Source organism: Podarcis melisellensis, assembly GCF_964234715.1.
Source record: "Podarcis melisellensis genome assembly, chromosome: 13".
Classification (NCBI taxonomy): domain Eukaryota; kingdom Metazoa; phylum Chordata; class Lepidosauria; order Squamata; family Lacertidae; genus Podarcis; species Podarcis melisellensis.
In genome coordinates, this window is record NC_138545.1 from 40,340,389 (window position 1) to 40,358,897 (window position 18,509).

General features: G+C 47.1%; 1 protein-coding gene across 1 annotated transcript in view; it reads left to right on the forward strand.

The window, feature by feature from the left end:
• WNT3 (Wnt family member 3) overlaps positions 1 to 13,053 on the forward strand; it is a 42,232-nt gene extending 29,179 nt beyond the window's left edge. Inside the window, exons 2-5 of the mRNA XM_081884340.1 lie at positions 597 to 838; positions 4,920 to 5,185; positions 9,781 to 10,264; positions 12,319 to 13,053. Of these exons, the coding sequence (XP_081740466.1) occupies positions 597 to 838; positions 4,920 to 5,185; positions 9,781 to 10,260 (988 nt within the window). The 3' untranslated portion in view covers positions 10,261 to 10,264; positions 12,319 to 13,053. The remainder of the gene's footprint in view (positions 1 to 596; positions 839 to 4,919; positions 5,186 to 9,780; positions 10,265 to 12,318) is intronic.
• Positions 13,054 to 18,509: the final 5,456 nt, after the last annotated feature.

Below are 18,509 nucleotides of genomic sequence, written 5' to 3' on the forward strand. Positions count from 1 at the left end.
ACAAATGCTAAAGAAAGACAGGATGGGTATGCAGATTGTTTTCAAACATCTGAAAGATTTTCAGAAAACAGAGTGGAGTCGGGTAGACCTTTGGTTTGGGACATTTCACATAGAGAGAAGAATTAGCTCTCTTGGGAGCAGGTTCAATAGGCAGATGTCAGGATTGTTTTCAATACATGATATCCTGTCCCGGGGCAGCCCTTTGACTAGTTATGACTTTAAATATCCCAGGGCAACCCTGGTCTCCCAGAACCAGAAGAGGCATGAAAACGGCAGAGGAGAGGTTGGCTTCAGGCATAGTCTCAGATTGCTTGGGGGTAACCCTGGAGAGGAGGGGGCTTAGACAGCCGTGGGGAGGTCTCAGCAACCTCTTCATAGGGGCAAGACCTGCTGGAGAAGAGTTGCTGTGATCCTTAGGCCTGACAGATCCTCCTGTGCAGATCCTGATTTTGCGAATGAAGAGTTAACTTTCATTTGCAGGGTGTGATTGACTGCTGGCTCCTGACAGCCTGCCACCGGGTGGAAGAGTCAGTGCGGGCATGCAAAGTGCCCGATGCCCTTTCAAGCAGGGGGTTGTATATGTTCTCCTTTTGCAGGTCCCTCGCATTAGGCCAGCAATATACCTCGTTGGGCTCCCAGCCGATCCTGTGCGGTTCCATTCCTGGCTTAGTGCCCAAGCAGCTCCGGTTCTGCCGCAACTACATCGAGATCATGCCCAGCGTGGCCGAGGGCGTGAAGCTAGGAATCCAGGAATGCCAGCACCAGTTCCGGGGGCGGCGTTGGAACTGCACCACCATCGACGACAGCTTGGCCATTTTCGGGCCTGTTCTCGATAAAGGTACAGCACAAGCCTGGTTGGAGGAGGGGCACCCATAGCTTGCCAGTAGTGGACCACATTTTTTTCATTATTATGCATTCCTTCCCCCACTTTTTTTCCTTCTCCTGGGAGCTCAAGGTTCTCCCAGTCCTAATTTATTCCCCTCAACAACCCTGTGAGTTGGCTTAGGCTGAGAGGCATCGACCCATTGAGCCAAAAGGAGAAGGCAGCTTCACAATCATCGTATAGAACATGCCAATAACTGGCACCCAGTTTGTGCAAAGCGTGACTTTAAAAGATTTTAATTTTTTTAAATTACAGCTGATTTTTTTTAAAAAAAATTTAAATGGCAACAGTTTAAGGGCATTAATGTGGAGCGTTGACTTGCAAAATAATGTGTGTGTCACTCTCCTTTTTTTAAAAAAAAAAGACGTCTGATTTCAACACCAAATTATATGTTGCTGGAAATATATATATATACAGCTTTGTTGTAAACAACAGAGGGAGGCTGCATAGGTTGTCCTTGTCCCAGTATAATCATGCAGGGAGGGAGGGAAGGAAAAAAATGCATTTACTGTAAGCTGCTCAATAAGTCAGATCTAAGATCTCACATACAGGTATACTTCACATCCTCTCTGTTTAAGGGCAAGTACAGATTAACAAATTACCGAGCCTGTACACACAGAGACACACCCCCAACAGCCCACAGGAGAATGATAAAGGCCTTGTGGAACAAAACACACCATCCAGCAATAAGATCTCCTGTGGAAACCCCAATGAATTGAATGGGAAACTGTGAAAGTAACCTACCAGGCCATTGCAAAGTTCTCAACCATCTCATTGGACAGGTGGCCTTCCCAGTGGATCACGCTCAAGGCCCGCTGGCATTTACCGTACCATTAAATTTGTACATTTTATTTTCCGAGGGAGGGAGACAGGTGACAACTTGTGGTAGTAAAAAACACACCATTTTTAATGGATATTTCATTCTCGCGGGGAGCTGTTTATTTAATTCCCGTTTTCTCTTATTGCCCCCACCCATCTCATTAAATTTCAGATCAGCAGTTTATCGAGAGGCAACTTGGAATAATGGGCAAAGGGAAGAGAATTTCACTCCACGTCTGAATAATAAAAAAATCTGGGGAAGTGGTAAAATCCCCTCTGCCTAGACGTGATTAATGTCTCAGTCAGTCGTGATTTATTAGCCAGCCAGCCATAACAACATGATTGATGTAACCCCACGATCGATCAATTTGGAAAGAAGGAACCAGGGAAGATATGAATTGCATATGCATGCAGGCACAAGCTAACAAGCAGCTTAATTTTAATAAATAAAACCAAGGTGGGGAAGAATCTGAAATATGAGCTGAACTTAGTGCCACGCCTAAAACGGGCCATATTAACTGTACCATGTTTTCACGTTAAAGGAAGACCAAGAAAGTGTAAGAACAATCCCGTTTTCTGGTCTTGGCTTTTAGGCTGTGGAGGGTGGGAAACATGATCAAACGCTCCCCCAGGCAGACATTTTCCTTGACATAGAAAACTAGCTTCTCAGCCGAAAGGCTGAAGGACGATAAATCTCCTGAATATCTCACTGCCGAAAGCCGTGGTTCCTAACGTGGAGCACATGCCCCACAGAGGGGCCAATTTGATTTTGGGGGAGCAATTTGAGAATGAGTTAGACCAGGTTGATGGCCTTTTAGGCTTCCTCCATGTGAATAGGAGTTCACTTTTTGAATAATAAGAATTATATGTCACAGGGGAGGGGCATCAGGATTTTAGAGATGCTCTTGGGCTTGCCGATTGGAAGGTCGGCGGTTCGAATCCCCGGTGAACTCCCGTTGCTCAGTCCCTGCTCCTGCCAACCTAGCAGTTCGAAAGCACCTCAAAGTGCAAGTAGATAAATAGGTACCACTCCGGCGGGAGGGTAAACAGAGTTTCTGTACGCTGCTCTGGTTTCGCCAGACGCGGCTTAGTCATGCCGGCCACATGACCCGGAAAACTGTCTGCAGACAAACATCAGCTCCCTTGGCCCATAAAGTGAGATGAGCACCGCAACCCCAGAAGTCATTCATGACTGGACTTAACTGTCAGGGGTCCTTTACATTTTTTAGGTGTGGCATGGCTAAAAAAAGGTCAGGAACCACTGGCCTAAAGTGAAGTGTGTTGTGTGTGTTTTTTACATGGAGGAGTCTGACAGCTATCACCCACAGCCTGAAGGAGCACAGCTCAGACACAGGTTTTTAACCACCTCAAGGCCTCAAAAATAAATAAAGGTTTATAAAAGGCTGAGGGGGGGAAATGGTTAAAGGTGGGTCCCCCTCCCCAGGACTGAAAAGGCCACCTCCTCAGGGAGCCGTAGCAAATGACTCTCTGTGTAAGAGAAGCTGACTGCATTTCCCTGGAACAAATGTGGCGAACAAAACCCGCATCTCCAGGGCCTCGGCTGAGGAAATCAGAGGCTGCGAAATGGCCCTACAGCATTGTGATAACCCAGCAGTGTTCCTCAGCTGTGACACAGATGACAAATTTGCATTTAAAGAGGGGGACTGGATATAAACGCTGGAGATTTAAAGGCAGCGGCGGGTGGTGGGGAGGGAGAGAAAATGAGCTTATATCCAGGAGAAAAGAGCTAAGCTCCCATCTCCACTGTGCACCGGGGCAGGGGGATATCGTTCCAGACCTTGAACTGTTTCACAACCCCGCGCCATTCACACGCCCTTTCGCCACCCGGAGCCCGGGAGGGGAGGACCGGCGGCACCAGAGGTCTCAATAGAGATTTCCTAGCCTGACTGGTGGGCTCGCGGGGGGATGGCAGGGCAGGGCGGTCGCGGGCCCCGTTGCCAAGGGGTGGCCGCGGGGAATGCCAGCCCCGTGGGTACTGCCGGGCCTGGCAGAAACATTCCACATTATGTGGGTAATACAGTGTGACACTCCGCAAACAATGGCAAATTGAGTGTCCCAGCAGGTAACGGGGTCTGGATAGGAGACCGTTACAGTGGAGCTCTGTCAAGAGCCCCTAATCCACCCAGGCTCTGCCCCCCAACCCGGCCCCCTCAGCGCTTCTGGGAACTTTCAATTTTGCCACTGGGAAATCTCTCTCAGGCAACCCCCCATGTCTCATGGGGTGGGGTGGAGAGTTGGGCTTTTTTCCAGACAGCCTTTTCCCGAATCTTCGGAAGCCTCCGTCGGTTTCGAGGTAGCAACTTTCCCCTCAGAGTTTTTATCTTCGCACGCCGTATCTTACTTTATTTTTCAAAGGCAACCGTCCTGAGGGGAGCTACATTGGCTCAAGATGGTTCCAAAATGTCCAAGGCCGGAGGCACTCTTGTTTTCCAGATTTAAAATCGAAGGTGCACTCTTTTTACAGCTGAAAAGTGTTTGTTTTTGGAGTTTTTAATTATACAGTACAGTCATCGCAAAGAAAAGAACAAAGTGTCAAGTCTATGGCATCATTTTACACGGTCTTAAAATGTTGGCAGTCCATATAGGTTTTCCACCAACAGAGAACCTTTTTCCCCTATGTATGAAAAATGGGGAGGCCAGATTTCACCAAAGATGTTCTTTATAATAAACCCATTTGCAATTCTTCTAAGCCCAGTTAGTCGTTCTGAACTAGCTATAACCCAAATTTTGTTGAACCCTGTCTCAAGAGGTAGCTGCACCTGGGATTTCCAGTGATACGCTGTTACTAGCTATGCAGCTACCAACAGAAAAGGAATTAAATCTTTATACTGGAGTTTGTGAATGGACAACGACACATTTTCCAAAGAGCCCAACCCCTACATTTCTGCCCCAGTCCCTGTTCTGAGCGTAGCTCGGCGATGGATTATTCCTCACTGTTGGACGCAAACTCTCAAAGCAGCTCTCTGCGACATTTCATACAAAACAAAAGATAGCACATAATCTCATCTTTTTAAAAGAAATACTAAAAGGGCAGATAGCAGGAGGCAGAACTTGGAAGAAATCTAATTCTGCTAAAAGAGAACAAGGACAGGACTTTTGGACTGAACTTTCATATGGGAAGGCTTCATATGGAAAGGCGAATGATAAGATCACAGCTTGCAAAATAACCGGGTCTTTTTCTCCCTCTTGTTCGCAGCCACGCGAGAATCTGCCTTTGTCCACGCCATCGCCTCAGCCGGCGTGGCCTTCGCCGTCACTCGCTCCTGCGCTGAAGGCACGTCCACCATCTGCGGTTGCGACTCGCATCACAAGGGCCCACCGGGCGAAGGTTGGAAATGGGGAGGCTGCAGCGAGGACGCCGACTTTGGCGTGCTGGTTTCGCGGGAGTTTGCCGACGCCCGGGAAAATCGCCCGGATGCCCGCTCCGCCATGAACAGGCACAACAATGAAGCTGGGAGAACAGTGAGTGTGCCCCTTCACCACTTTGTCCTTTTTCTCGAGACAGCATGGGGGAAAGATGTCCTGCCCCGTTTTGCCTAGCTTACTCACAGGAAAGGCCTCTGGTGTAAGAACAGAGAAATCCAAAATGTGACTAAACCCCGGCCTAAGGAGGCCATCTTGTCTAACCATGTAGAAAACCCAGAGGCCTACAGGGCTTCATCCTGCTCCTGACCTTTGTCAGAGCAAATTGCTCCTTCAGAATAGCCTGTGGTCCTGCCATCTTTGAGCAGCCTGTCTCCAGACGTCCTTCCATCCTTGCTGCTTTCCCCATGGGTTCCATTCAATGTTTGTTTTTCCTTTTAGTGTTTATATTATTAACTTGTAAGATATGGATTTGGTGTTGCTGTTTTTTGTATGCTGGTTTTTGTGTTTTGTGTATAGTTATTTTTCGATATTTTTCGTATTGTTATGTGGAAAATACTAATAAAATTTATTATAAAAAAGAGGGGGAAAAGAAAACCCAGAGCCATCCCTGTTAGATGGCTGTCCAGCCTCAGCTTGAAAACCTCTGGCAATGGAGAGCCCACCACCATTTATGTAATTGGCCCCATTGTCCCAAGTGTTGTCACTGCCAAGCAGTTTCTCAAACGTTCAAATCTACTCTCCTGTAACTTCAGCGCACTGGATCTAGTCCCGCCCTCTGGGGCAGCAGGACACAAATGTTTATTCCAAGCACCCAAGTGGTTGCGTTCCGGTCTAGTACTAGAACCCATGGGGAAAGCGGCAAAGATGGGACCACGGCTGGATACAGGCTACTCAAAGATGGCAGGACCACAAGCCATTCTGAGGGAGCAATTTTCTCTGACAAAGGTCAGGAACAGAGTGAAGCCCTCTAGGCCTCTGGCTTTTCTGCATGGTTAGAAAAGATGGCCTCCTTAGGTCTGGGTTTAGTCACATTTTGGGTTTCTCTGTTCTTAAACCGGAGGCCTTTCCAGCGAGTAAGCTAGGCAAAACGGGGCAGAACAGAGACTACCTCCTCCAGGCTACCTTCAAAAAGTTATTTGAGAGAACTTCAGAAAAGGCTCATCCTCTTCATTCCCTAGCCTTCCTTTCTTTAAAAATAATAATAATTTTTATTTGGTTTTACAAATATAGAATTATAACACTACAATATACATATCCATATTTAGAGATTTCTCCAAATCTCTGGACTTCCCACCTTCCCCTCCATGGGTCCTATTGTCAACCTTTTCAACTGCATATTATTTCATAATCCACATTATATATATCTCCATCATATTTGCTATAAGTGCAATTGCAATCTTGCTAATGTTTTCACTCTGCTTACAGAGTGGTTTCCTAGTTAAATTATATTCCCCCCCCCCATTCTTTATTGAAGTTTTGGTCTTCTTGGTTCCTGAGCCTTCAGGTCAGTTTTGCCATTTTGGCATAATCCAACAGCTTAGTTTGCCATTCTTGTCTTGTCGGGATTGTGTCTTCTTTCTATCTCTGAGCTAGTAACACCCGTGCAGCTGTCGTCGCATACATAAAAAGTATTTTCTGCTCTTTTGGAATATCGGTACCTACCATTCCTAATAAAAAAGCCTCTGGGTTTCTCCACAAACGTTATTTTAAACATTTCCCCCCACCAATCCACTATGTATCATTTCCCATAATGCTTTTACAGTGGTACCTCGGGTTAAGTACTTAATTCGTTCCAGAGGTCCGTTCTTAACCTGAAACTGTTCTTAACGTGAAGCACCACTTTACCTAATGGGGCCTCCTGCTGCTGGAGCACGATTTCTGTTCTCATCCTGAAGCAAAGTTCTTAACCTGAGGTAATATTTTTGGGTTAGCGGAGTCTGTAACCTGAAGTGTATGTAACCCACTGTATTACCTTACACCTCCACCACATATGGTAAAAGGTGCCTTCTTTTTCTTTACATTTCCAGCAGATATTTGCACTTGTTCCATAGCCTTCCTGGTGTGCTCTTGGGAGGTGCAGATGGGCGCTTTGCAGCTTAGACACAATGCTAAGCCAAACCATGGTTTAGCCCCAGGTAGTCTAGCGACTGTGGTACTGGGAGAGGAGTGACTACAATCTGCTCCTCACAAACCTGCACATCTGCTCGTTCGTGCTAAACAATGGTTCGACATAGCATAACCTATGAACTGATCTTATAGTCACCCAATAAAAATTCAGAAATATTACCCAGAACTGAGTTAAGTAAATATGATATCCAAGAGTATGGGAGGAATATACAGAAGAGATGGGAGGAATATACAGAAGAGGAATATACCACTGGTCAACAGAGGAGAGATAAAGAAAGCCGCTGAAAGCTGTCTGCATTTACTAGCAAGTAAACGTGCATTGGGGCCGCGGGTGGCGCTGTGGGTAAAACCTCAGTGCCTAGGACTTGCTGATCGTATGGTCGGCGGTTCAAATCCCCGTGGCGGGGTGAGCTCCCATCGTTCGGTCCCAGCTCCTGCCCACCTAGCAGTTCGAAAGCACCCCTTAGTGCAAGTAGATAAATAGGTACCGCTTTATAGCGGGAAGGTAAACGGCGTTTCCGTGTGCTGCGCTGGCTCGCCAGAGCAGCTTCGTCACGCTGGCCACATGACCCAGAAGTGTCTTCGGACAGCGCTGGCCCCCGGCCTCTTAAGTGAGATGGGCGCACAACCCTAGAGTCGGACACGACTGGCCCGTACGGGCAGGGATACCTTTAAACGTGCATTGGATTGTGCTGAAATCATGCCAAAATGTAGATATGATTTAGCAAGACAGGAATCATATACAGTGTAACATGGTAGCTAAACGGCTGAGCTGCAAATAATTTGACCTCTGCCATTAGTTTCCCTTAGACAAACTACTCTCATCCTCAGTGCCCATCAGCAATATGGGGGATGATAAAATAAATTTGCCTTTGCAGGGCTGAACAATCTAAAACGCTATTCAAACAGCTTACTATTCTATCATAATTACCACCCAATTTCCTTATTAAATCAAGGCCTTAAGGTTTGAATGACAATTCATGGAGCAAAGTAGTGGTTGGTAGCATTTTTCCTTAATGAAGAAGTCTAATAAGAGAAATTTGCATAGAAGCATTTGAGTGCAGAGTTCACTTTCAAGAAAAAAAATGATACCGCTAAAAAGGAACTACCGGTATGCAAAGATGTCCCTTCGTCCATTTTATTTTTCTCAATAGCTTTAGAATCGCTAACTCTGGCCAAATGACAAAATATTAACATTGAAGAAGTTGAAGCTGAGACAACTGTACAATTCACCTGTGTGCTGATCATGTGATTATATCGTTGGGAAATCCAAAACAACAACCACCACCAAACACAAAACTCAAAATTTTCACTACTACATCTAGTTAGTGGAATCTTTGGTTATAAAATAAGAATTTAAAGAAAAAGGAAAGAGAGAGAAAGAAAATAAAATGGAAAAGGATAAAAGACTTCCCGTTCTCTGTCTGTCAGCTCAATATAGTGTTCACTCAATAACATCCAGCTATTTTATTTTCTATAAGCCAATATTTTTTCAGTCTTCAAATCCATATATTACAAGTCCATTTTCCCTTTTCTGCAAAAAGTCCATAAGAAGTTTCCAATCCTTAATCAATGCCAACCATTTTCTCTCTCTAATTAAACACGTCAACTTTGCCATCTCAGTCCAATCATTTTATCAACCATTCCTCCATAGCAGGACTGTATCCTTCCATCCTTGTGCATGTAACAATCTAGCCCCTGTAATCTTATATATACTGTACAGTGGAACCTCGGTTCTTGAACGTAATCCATTGCAGAAGACTGTTCGAGTTCTGAAACGTTCGAAAACCGAGGCGCAAAGGGCTGCCTGCAAATTCAATTAAGAAAATTGAAAAACACGCAGCGGAAGGCATTCAACTAATGAGTCGTGTTCGGAAACGGAAGCATTTACTTCTGGGGTTTTGGTGTTCAGGTTCCAAAATGTTCGTCAAAGGAGACGTTCGAGAACTGAGGTGCCACTGTACAGTGGTACCTCAGGTTACAGATGCTTCAGGTTACATACACTTCAGGTTACAGATTCCACTAACCCAGAAATAGTACCTCAGGTTAAGAACTTTGCTTCAGGATGAGAACAGAAATTGGGCTCCGGTGGCATGGCAGCAGCAGGAGGCCCCATTAGCTAAAGTGGTACCTCAGGTTAAGAACAGTTTCAGGTTGAGAACGGACCTCCGGAACGAATTAAGTACTTAACCTGAGGTACCACTGTACAGTGGTACCTCTAGTTGCAGACATGATCCGTTCTGGGGTGCCGTTCGCACCCCAAAAAGTACACAACTAGAGCGGCGCTTCTGCACAAGCACGGAGCGCGATAGAGTGTTTCTGTGCATGTGCAAAGCATGCAGAATGCTTCTGCGCGCGCATGGGCGGCGAAACCCGGAAGTATACACTTCTGAGTTTGCACGTTCACAAACCGAAAAGACGCAACATGAACCGAACGCAACACGAGGTATGACTGTATTAGAATAATCTTGCCTGGTCCATGGCCCCAATAGAGACTAGATGGAAGATGCCCTATGGGTTCTTCTCTGGACTTGACTGGCATGTTTTCATTTCGGTTTGGTTAGACGATCTTGGACCACATGCACCTGAAATGCAAGTGCCACGGGCTGTCGGGCAGCTGCGAGGTCAAAACATGCTGGTGGGCCCAGCCGGATTTCCGCGCCATTGGGGACTACTTGAAGGACAAATACGACAGCGCTTCGGAGATGGTGGTGGAGAAACACCGGGAGTCTCGCGGGTGGGTGGAGACGCTGCGTGCGAAATACGCCCTCTTCAAGCCGCCGACGGAGCGCGACTTGGTCTACTACGAGAACTCGCCCAACTTCTGCGAGCCCAACCCCGAGACCGGCTCGTTCGGCACCCGAGACAGGATGTGCAACGTGACCTCGCACGGGATCGACGGGTGTGACTTGCTCTGCTGCGGCCGCGGCCACAACACCCGGACGGAGAAGAGGAAGGAGAAGTGTCACTGCATCTTCCACTGGTGCTGCTATGTCAGCTGCCAGGAATGCATCCGAGTTTATGATGTCCACACGTGCAAATAAAAAGGTAGGCGGTGGGAGGATTGATGGCGGCTAAGAGGTTGACACTAAGAGGGACACAGGTGGCGCTGTGGGTTAAAGCCTCAGCGCCTAGGACTTGCTGATCGAAAGGTCGGCGGTTCGAATCCCCGCGGCGGGGTGCGCTCCCGCTGCTCGGTCCCAGCGCCTGCCAACCTAGCAGTTCGAAAGCACCTCCGGGTGCAAGTAGATAAATAGGGACCGCTTACCAGCGGGAAGGTAAACGGCGTTTCCGTGTGCAGCTCTGGCTCGCCAGAGCAGCGATGTCACACTGGCCATGTGACCCGGAAGTGTCTCCGGACAGCGCTGGCCCCTGGCCTCTTAAGTGAGATGGGTGCACAACCCCAGAGTCTGTCAAGACTGGCCCGTACGGGCAGGGGTACCTTTACCTTTAAGAGGTTGAATCCTGGCAAGACAGAAGTACTGTTTTGGGGGGACGGGGTGGGCGGGTGTGGGGGACTCCCTGGGCCTGAATGGGGGAACTGTGCCCCTGAAGGACCAGGTGGGCAGCCTGGGAGTCATTTTGGACAGACAGCTATCCATGGAAGCGCAGGTCAATTCTGTGTCCAGGGCAGCTGTCTACCAGCTCCATCTGCTCCACAGGCTGAGACCCTACCTGCCTGCGCACTGTCTCGCCAGAGTGGTGCGTGCTCTGATTACCTCCTGCTTGGACTACTGCAATGCGCTCTGCGTGGGGCTACCTTTGACCTGGAAACTACAATTAATCCAGAATGTGGCAGCTAGACTGGTGCCTGGGAGTATCTGCCCAGGATATATAATATTAAAACAAATACAGCGTCAGACATTAAAAACTTCCCTAAACACAGCCACCTTCAGTTGTCTTTGAAAAGTAAAATAGTTGTTTATTGCCTTGACATCTGCTGGGAGGGCGTTACACAGGGCGGGTGCCACTACTGAGAAGGCCCTCTGCCTGGTTCCCTGTAACATCACTTCTCGCAGTGAGGGAACTGCCAGAAGGCCCTTGGCGCTGGACCTCAGGGTCCGGGCAGAACGATGGGCGTGGAGACGCTTCTTCAGGTATACAGGACCGAGGCTGTTTAGGGGTAGGGATGTTAAGGACTGTTCAGGTCTTGGGTTACCCCGATTTGACAGTAAAATAGCTTAGGAGATCTCAACCCCAATATGAACACCTTTTACGATGAGAGTAAAGATTACGTACAAGATGCGGAGCAGGTGATGAGGATGCAGGCTGCTCCATTTTATGGCACAGAGGGCAGAACAATATCCCTCTTGCTCAGTCTGCCTCCTGTCTCCTTTAAGGAGATTCGAGGACATGGTTCGTGAACCTGTGGCCTTGTAGAGGTTGCCGAATGACGACTTCTATCTTCCCTGAGCGTTGGCCATGATGCTGGGAGTCCAACATCATGTTCCCTATTGAACATGGCACACCTGGCAATAATTCTGCATGAAACAGCGTGAAACCGTCCCCTGTGCAGACACCATGAATTTAAAGCACTCTTTTATCACTAGCAGTCAGGGAATCCTAGGAACTGGAGGTTTTTTGCTTTTCTTTTTAAGGATGTGGACCTCACAGAGCTAAAGTTCCCAGCACCCTAAACAACTGCAGTTCCCAGGATTCTCTATGACTGTTAAAACACTGTATGCTCTTAAATGCATGGCATAGCTTTGACCAAGACAGTATGGAAGTCCTGATGGCCTCCTTTGTATTTTTTAAAACGATTAAAAGCAAGCATGAGGGACGGGCCGTTCCCTAGTGTGCAGTTTCCTTGACTGAAACCTTTCTCTGAAGTCGTTCGCTCCCATGGAGCATACATGCTTTTCAGAAGCCATTTTGACCAAGGAAGAAGTGACGCTCTTCCGAAGCTGCACAATGTTCCCAATTTGACTCCCCTCCCCACCCTATGGCAGATTTTAATTTAAAAATAAAAATCGAGGCAGGAGAGCCAGCGATGGACAAGGTGACTTCTGTTAAGACAGAGAAAAGGAACCCTAATAATAATAATAATAAACATTGGCAGTGATCATGCTGTTGTTTGTTTCATGCTTTGTCTTCCCAGAAAGAGGCCCTTGATAGAGCGGAATGATAAATGTGAAGAGACTGCCAGGAAACACCAGCGTTGCAGCCCCTGACGCCTGAACGCGGAGAAGAAACTACAGGAGCCCTTCTCTCCCTCCTTCCTAGCCAAGGCAGGCAATGGCGGAAGAACCACCCTGTTGGAAACCAACGTAACAAGACTTCCTTGGACCTTCTGCCAATCCTGCCCGCATCTCCCTTCTTTCTTGTTAAAACAGGTTCCTGATTTCAAGCCGAAACAGTTTTGGGGTACGGGAGGGGGTCTGGTTTTTTTGTTGTTGCACATATCAGAATATAATATATTTTTTAAAACCCTAAGGACTGAGCAAGGCTGCAGTGACACTGACGAGAGGGGCGTGGTTGGAGCTGCTCACTGCAGTTACCGAGGTGCAGGAAAGGAATGTCGGTGCTCAAGGAAACAAAAAGCAACCCTGTGATGGTCGCCTCGGAGTCATCAAGCGACGACTGCGGTTGTTTTGTGAATCGCTTCATATGTTAAAACCTTGAGCTTCCCTCCGCACTCACACACCTGTATGCCCGGCCTGAGTTTTGAGGGATCCACTGTGGAAACAGCATTGATTTTGGTGTTGAAGGGGGGGGGAGAGAGAGAGTAAAGAGCGTCTCATTGTTCTCCTTTCAACTGGGTTTCCCCAAACTCCCTATTTAATGTGTATATACAGTTGTGTTGCTATAACCCGGGCACATTCCAAAAGAACTGGCATGGTGGCAGGGGCTCCTTGGAAGCCCCTCCTTCAAAATGTAAACCTTTGTCAAAACCTTAACAGCATTTCCCAGCAGGTTGAGTTAACAGGAGAGCAACCGATGGGATCTGCAACAACAAAACGTTGAGATGGATTCTTACCACTCCAATTTGAGGGTTCCAGCCAGCCAACCAGCCTCTTGCATATTGTAAGCCAACCCCCTCCTCTCTTTTTTTCCATTTTCCTCCACCCAACGCTCAGCAGCTCGTGGAGACCGATGGCCATTGCTTTTAAATTGACAAACGTGGATTTCTGCACACCTAGCGAATTCCCTGTGTAAAAATTTCTGCTCGTTTTTTGTTTGTTTGTTTCCAAACTGATAAAGGCACTTCTCTGTTTGAATCTGCTCTTAGAGGAAACAAGCAGAACGTGGGACAAAACATTGCATTTCTCCTCCCCCTAAGAGAAGTGCTTCTTCCTGTTCATGGCTCCAGACAATGGAATGGGAGCCTTGTAGTGCTGTGAAGGCTCAGGGTTGGTGAGTCGAGTTTCAGGAGCAAGGAAGCAATAAAAAACACACCCCTGCTTACCTTTACAGCATGCTAAAAGGCTGTCAGCCCCAAACCTGGGTATTTTATAAGAGGGAGGGCCGTAGTTCTGGAGTTGAGAGAGGTACCCCCCCCCAACTCTTATCCTTCCCTTCCCATTTTAGGATACTTACTAAAAGCTGTCAGGGATTTGAGCAAGTCACTTCTTCCTTCTCATCCCATAATACTTTTCCTTTTGATGGGGAAGGGGGTTTGGTCAACTGTCCTTCCATGTCTCAAAATGCAGACATGATTGGAATACTCCCATCGCCTCCCAGTTTCTTTAGACCATTTTTTCCTCTGCAGGCTCAGCTGCCATCAAGATGCTCACAGGTTTCCGTCAGGCAGGTTTTAGACTGTTAAGAAACACCGTTATCTTTTAATTTGCAAATGCAGGTCGGGAGAGACCGCCATCTTATTTTGGGGCGGCTCCGTTTTGAAAGGGACTCAAGCACTGGAGTTTGCTGTAAGAGCAGTGAGGTCTGCCACAGCGCGTCACAATGTGTCCTCTCTCCCAAAAGGAGTTCAGAGTTTCAAGCAAGGCATTCCAACTCTCTGCAACATTCATGGTCACTGAAGTTGTGGGGTTTTTGGGGGGATGGTTTTTTTGTGGATGGGACATGGGTGGCGCTGTGGTCTAAACCTCTGAGCCTCTTGGGCTTGCCAATCAGAAGGTCGGCGGTTCGAATCCCCGCCATGGGGTGAGCTCCTGTTGCTCGGTCCCAGCTCCTGCCAACCTAGCAGTTCGAAAGCACGTCAAAGTGCAAGTAGATAAATAGGTACCGCTCCGGCGGGAAGGTAAACAGTGTTTCCGTGCGCTGCTCTGGTTTCGGTGTTCCGTTGCACCAGAAGTGGCTTGGTCATGCTGGCCACATGACCTGGAAAAACTTTCTGCGGATAAACGCCAGCTCCCTCGGCCTATAGAGCGAGATGAGAGCCGCAACCCCAGAGTCGTCTGCGACTGGACTTAACTGTCAGGGGTCCTTTACCTTTTGGGTTGTTGCCCCCCCCCCACGTCTGCAAATTGGGGTTCCCCAAGCATGCTAATACTTTCTTCTTGCTTCTCTTAAAATCTTGTCAATCAGGATCACTTTTATTATGTCTTTTTTGTCCTAAATATGTCTCCTTTTTTCTTGCTCCAGCAGTCTCTCCTGTTTCCAAAAGACTGCAACAGTACCACCAGATCAAACTGCCTTCAGGGCAGGGAATCCATGGCTCTGCAGATGAGGATCTCCCAACTGCTGTCAACTTTGACCACTAGCCATGCTGGTTGGGGCCAAAGGGAGTTGGGAGTCCAACAAGATCTGAAGTGCCACAGGTTTCTGCTCCCTGCCTTAGACTTACTGGATAGCTCCATGCAGAAGGAGATGGGAAAGAATTATTCATCCTCCAAGATTTCTTTTCTTTTTAAACCACTGGAAAGATGCAAGGGAGATTTGTCCCACGTTAATATTTCGTTTCCCCTGGTCTGAACTGACACGATTTCTTTCCTCACGGGGATTTTACCTTCTTGATCATTTCCACAGCTCTCCTTTTCATCCTTCCAGTTCTTGGAAGCAATGGTCTTTGTTGGCAACATAAAAGACTTGCATTACCACTGGTACCTTGGTTCTCAAACGGCTTAGTTGTTGAACAAATCAGCTCCCGAACACCACATATCCAGAAGTAGGTGTTGAGGTTTGCGTACATTTACCAGAAGCCGAACGTCCGACAAGGCTTCCGTGACTTCTGATTGACTGCAGGACGCCTTGGTTTTCAAATGGTTTCGGGAGTCGAACAGACTCCTGGAACGGATTAAGTTCGAGAACCAAGGTACCACTGACCTTTTGTGAGATGGAACACACTCAGTTTCTCATCTGCTATACCTCCTAAAGCCATCTCCACAATGCTGGTTGAGTAGACCTTTACCCACAGCCAAAGTGTCTGGGCGTTTATAGCATTAGCCAGAGGCCAGCCAGTGTACATATTTAAGCCCACTGTCTACTCAGCAGCAAAAATTTCCACACTAAACAGACCCCTGTGCTGCTGTAGACCTAACATGGGAGTTGACTCACTGAAGTTGAGAGCGGGCGATGGCATCACAAACTACGATCCGCAACTGAGGAAGAGGTCAGTATTGTTAGCTACCGTTAATGCTGATCAGCGGTCAATGGTAAGCTTCAGATTCTGGCTAGGAGGATTCCTGGGTAGCATTAACCATGCTTAACTTCACGGCTGATTTTTGTGATTAAAAAAAAGGAATCTGTTCCAGAGAGGCAGTGCGGTAGCTACAGGGGGGCTAGCCAGGTTTTTTTTGCCCCGGGTGAAGTCTCCAGAGGGGCAACATCGAGGCTCCCAGCCTGTGTGTGTACCAAACTGGGTGAGATAAATCCTAGTTTCATTCCTGCAGTCACTCAGCCTGCCCCCGATCTCTTATCCATAATGCTTGACTAGAAAGGGGCTGGTACAGGCATATGCATACTAATAAAGTATATATTCCAGTCATCTTTTGGGGGACGTTAAGTCCCGCCCCACCCCCCGCCTCCCCTCAACCTGCGGTATCCAAAGTTCTTTACAAAGCCGTAGAGGGTTTCCAGCCTTTTTTGAAAGTTATATTCAGAAAATGCTCTTTTTATAATTATTTATTATACAATGTATATATACCTTTGAGTTAACTAAGATTATATATTATATAAATATATATATATATTATATATATTTGAAGAAGAAGAAGAAATATATTTCACCTCTCTTTGGTCCTCTTTAAGTCAATAAAGTTAAAGGCACTTAAAAGCAACCTTAGAATTGTTGGAATGTTTTTTTGTAGTGTTAGTGTGCAAGGCAAGGTGTGTGTGTGTGTGTGTGTGTGTGTGTGTGTGTGTGTGTGTCATAAAGTGCTTTGGAAAGGAGGAGTTGGCTGCCTAGGGTTAATCAAAATTTTAAAAAAATGTCATTACTTGTTCCATGAGGGAAAAGAGACACGAGAAAGCTACTGTCAGAACCCACCAGGCACAACGGAGGAGGAAATTTGCACCCGAGGACTTTTACAATTCGGGAGTTATTAGCTCCCTGTTCTTTTTATCTCGACTTCTAAAGGCATAGAGCACTGATTCTGAAATATTTAAAAGAGAGAATTATTAATGGGAACGAGAGCAGGGAGTGGGGGCAGTGGATTTGACTTTTCATTAAGGCGAGGGGGAGGGGAAAGGAATCTGGGACTTGTGGCTTTGAAATGGGAATCTCTGAGTCCTAACCTAAAATTTCCTGGCACTGGGTATGCTGAGGTGGCAGAACCCTCTTCAGCTGTGAAAGGGAACTGGAGCAAGCAACACTTGCAACTGGCAGGCTGTATAAGGCCTGTGTATGAGGTCAGGCCTGGTATAAATCCTGGGATCCTGGCCTTCTGCTCCTCATCTAGTTGACTAAGCAAGACCCTCTGCATCTCTGGCATCAACCTTGAGGATGTACCCGCCAGGTACTGCTTCCATACACAGTTGTACCTTGGACCTCGAATGCCTTGGTTCCCAAACAAATCAGCTCCCGAACGATCAGAACCCGGAAGTGAGTGTTCCGGTTTTCAAACGATTTTTGGAAGCCGAACGTCCATTGCAGCTTCTGATTGGCTGCAGGAGCTTCCACCAGCCAATCAGAAGCTGCACTTTGGTTTTGGAAGTTGAAAGGACTTCTGGAACGGATTCTGTTCAACTTCCGAGGTACGACTGTACACATACGCTTCTCATACCCTCCAACTTTTCTCTGGTGAAAATAGGGACACTCTCAAGCCACATATCTGCTGAACGAAGCTCTGGCCTTTAAAGCTTCGCATTGCAACAAGATAGTTCAAACATTTCTGTGGCACTGCTTGCGTCTTTGACTGTGCAGACATTCCAAGGAGAGCCGAACGACTCGCTCATCTCCCGCACCGTTCACAAACCACCCGAACACCTGGATATCTGTGCCTTTTTATTGCATCAGTTCACCTGCGTTTTAAACATACAATCGATCGATATATACATATATATTTGTATTTTTCTCTCTGTGAATATAGCTTTGGACAAAAAAGGAAAAAAAACCCCACAATAAAAATGTTTTACATCATTTGGTTCCAAGACATTACGTTAAATACAACATGTGTGTTTCCCTTTCGCTGGAAGATGAAAGAAGGTGGGGAAAGGAGAAGGTTCTTGAGATTTGGGCCGGGTGGGGAGAGGGGTGGAGGCAAAGGTGCAGCTGGAAACAGAGCAATCGCACAACTGAAGAGGGGATTTCACAGCTCCACCAGAGAATCACATAATCCTCAACACTAATAACAGGGGGGGGGGTGGAACTAAAAAAGAGGATAAAGCTGCTAACCCACGTTATAATAAATGCATCCATTGTGATTCAAGTACATTGCAGCAACTTCTAACACAACTGTTTTCCTTTTGCTGCACAGGGCGGAAAGGAGTCGAGTGTAGTTTTCAGCTGCCTGATTGTAGCAACTTGGGAGAGGTGGGGAACGAGGACCCCGTCAGTGATATATAGGGGGGTTTCAGCAAGATGGAAGATCGGTCCAGCCACTCGCTTGTGTTGTGGATGAGGCGGAGGAAGATTGTTCAGGGCCATTAAACTATCCGTATTTCTACAGAGTAGTGTTAAGAGCTGATTCAGAGGAAGCAGAACCTCCGTAATTAGTTTCTTACCCTCCTGTCCCTATGGGCTTAGCAGAACTCGGTACTATGTGCATGTGCACCCCTCTCATGTAGTTTCCTCACTCCCAAACCAGCTGGAAAATTGCTGCGACGGGGAAACTTCTTGATGGTACGGGCAGGATCCAGGTGGCAAGTTCTGCAATAAAATGCAGCCGGGAAGTGGCAATAGGTGGAACAACTAATCCGGCTCTAACGTAAACAAGCGCAACATTGCTTGGTG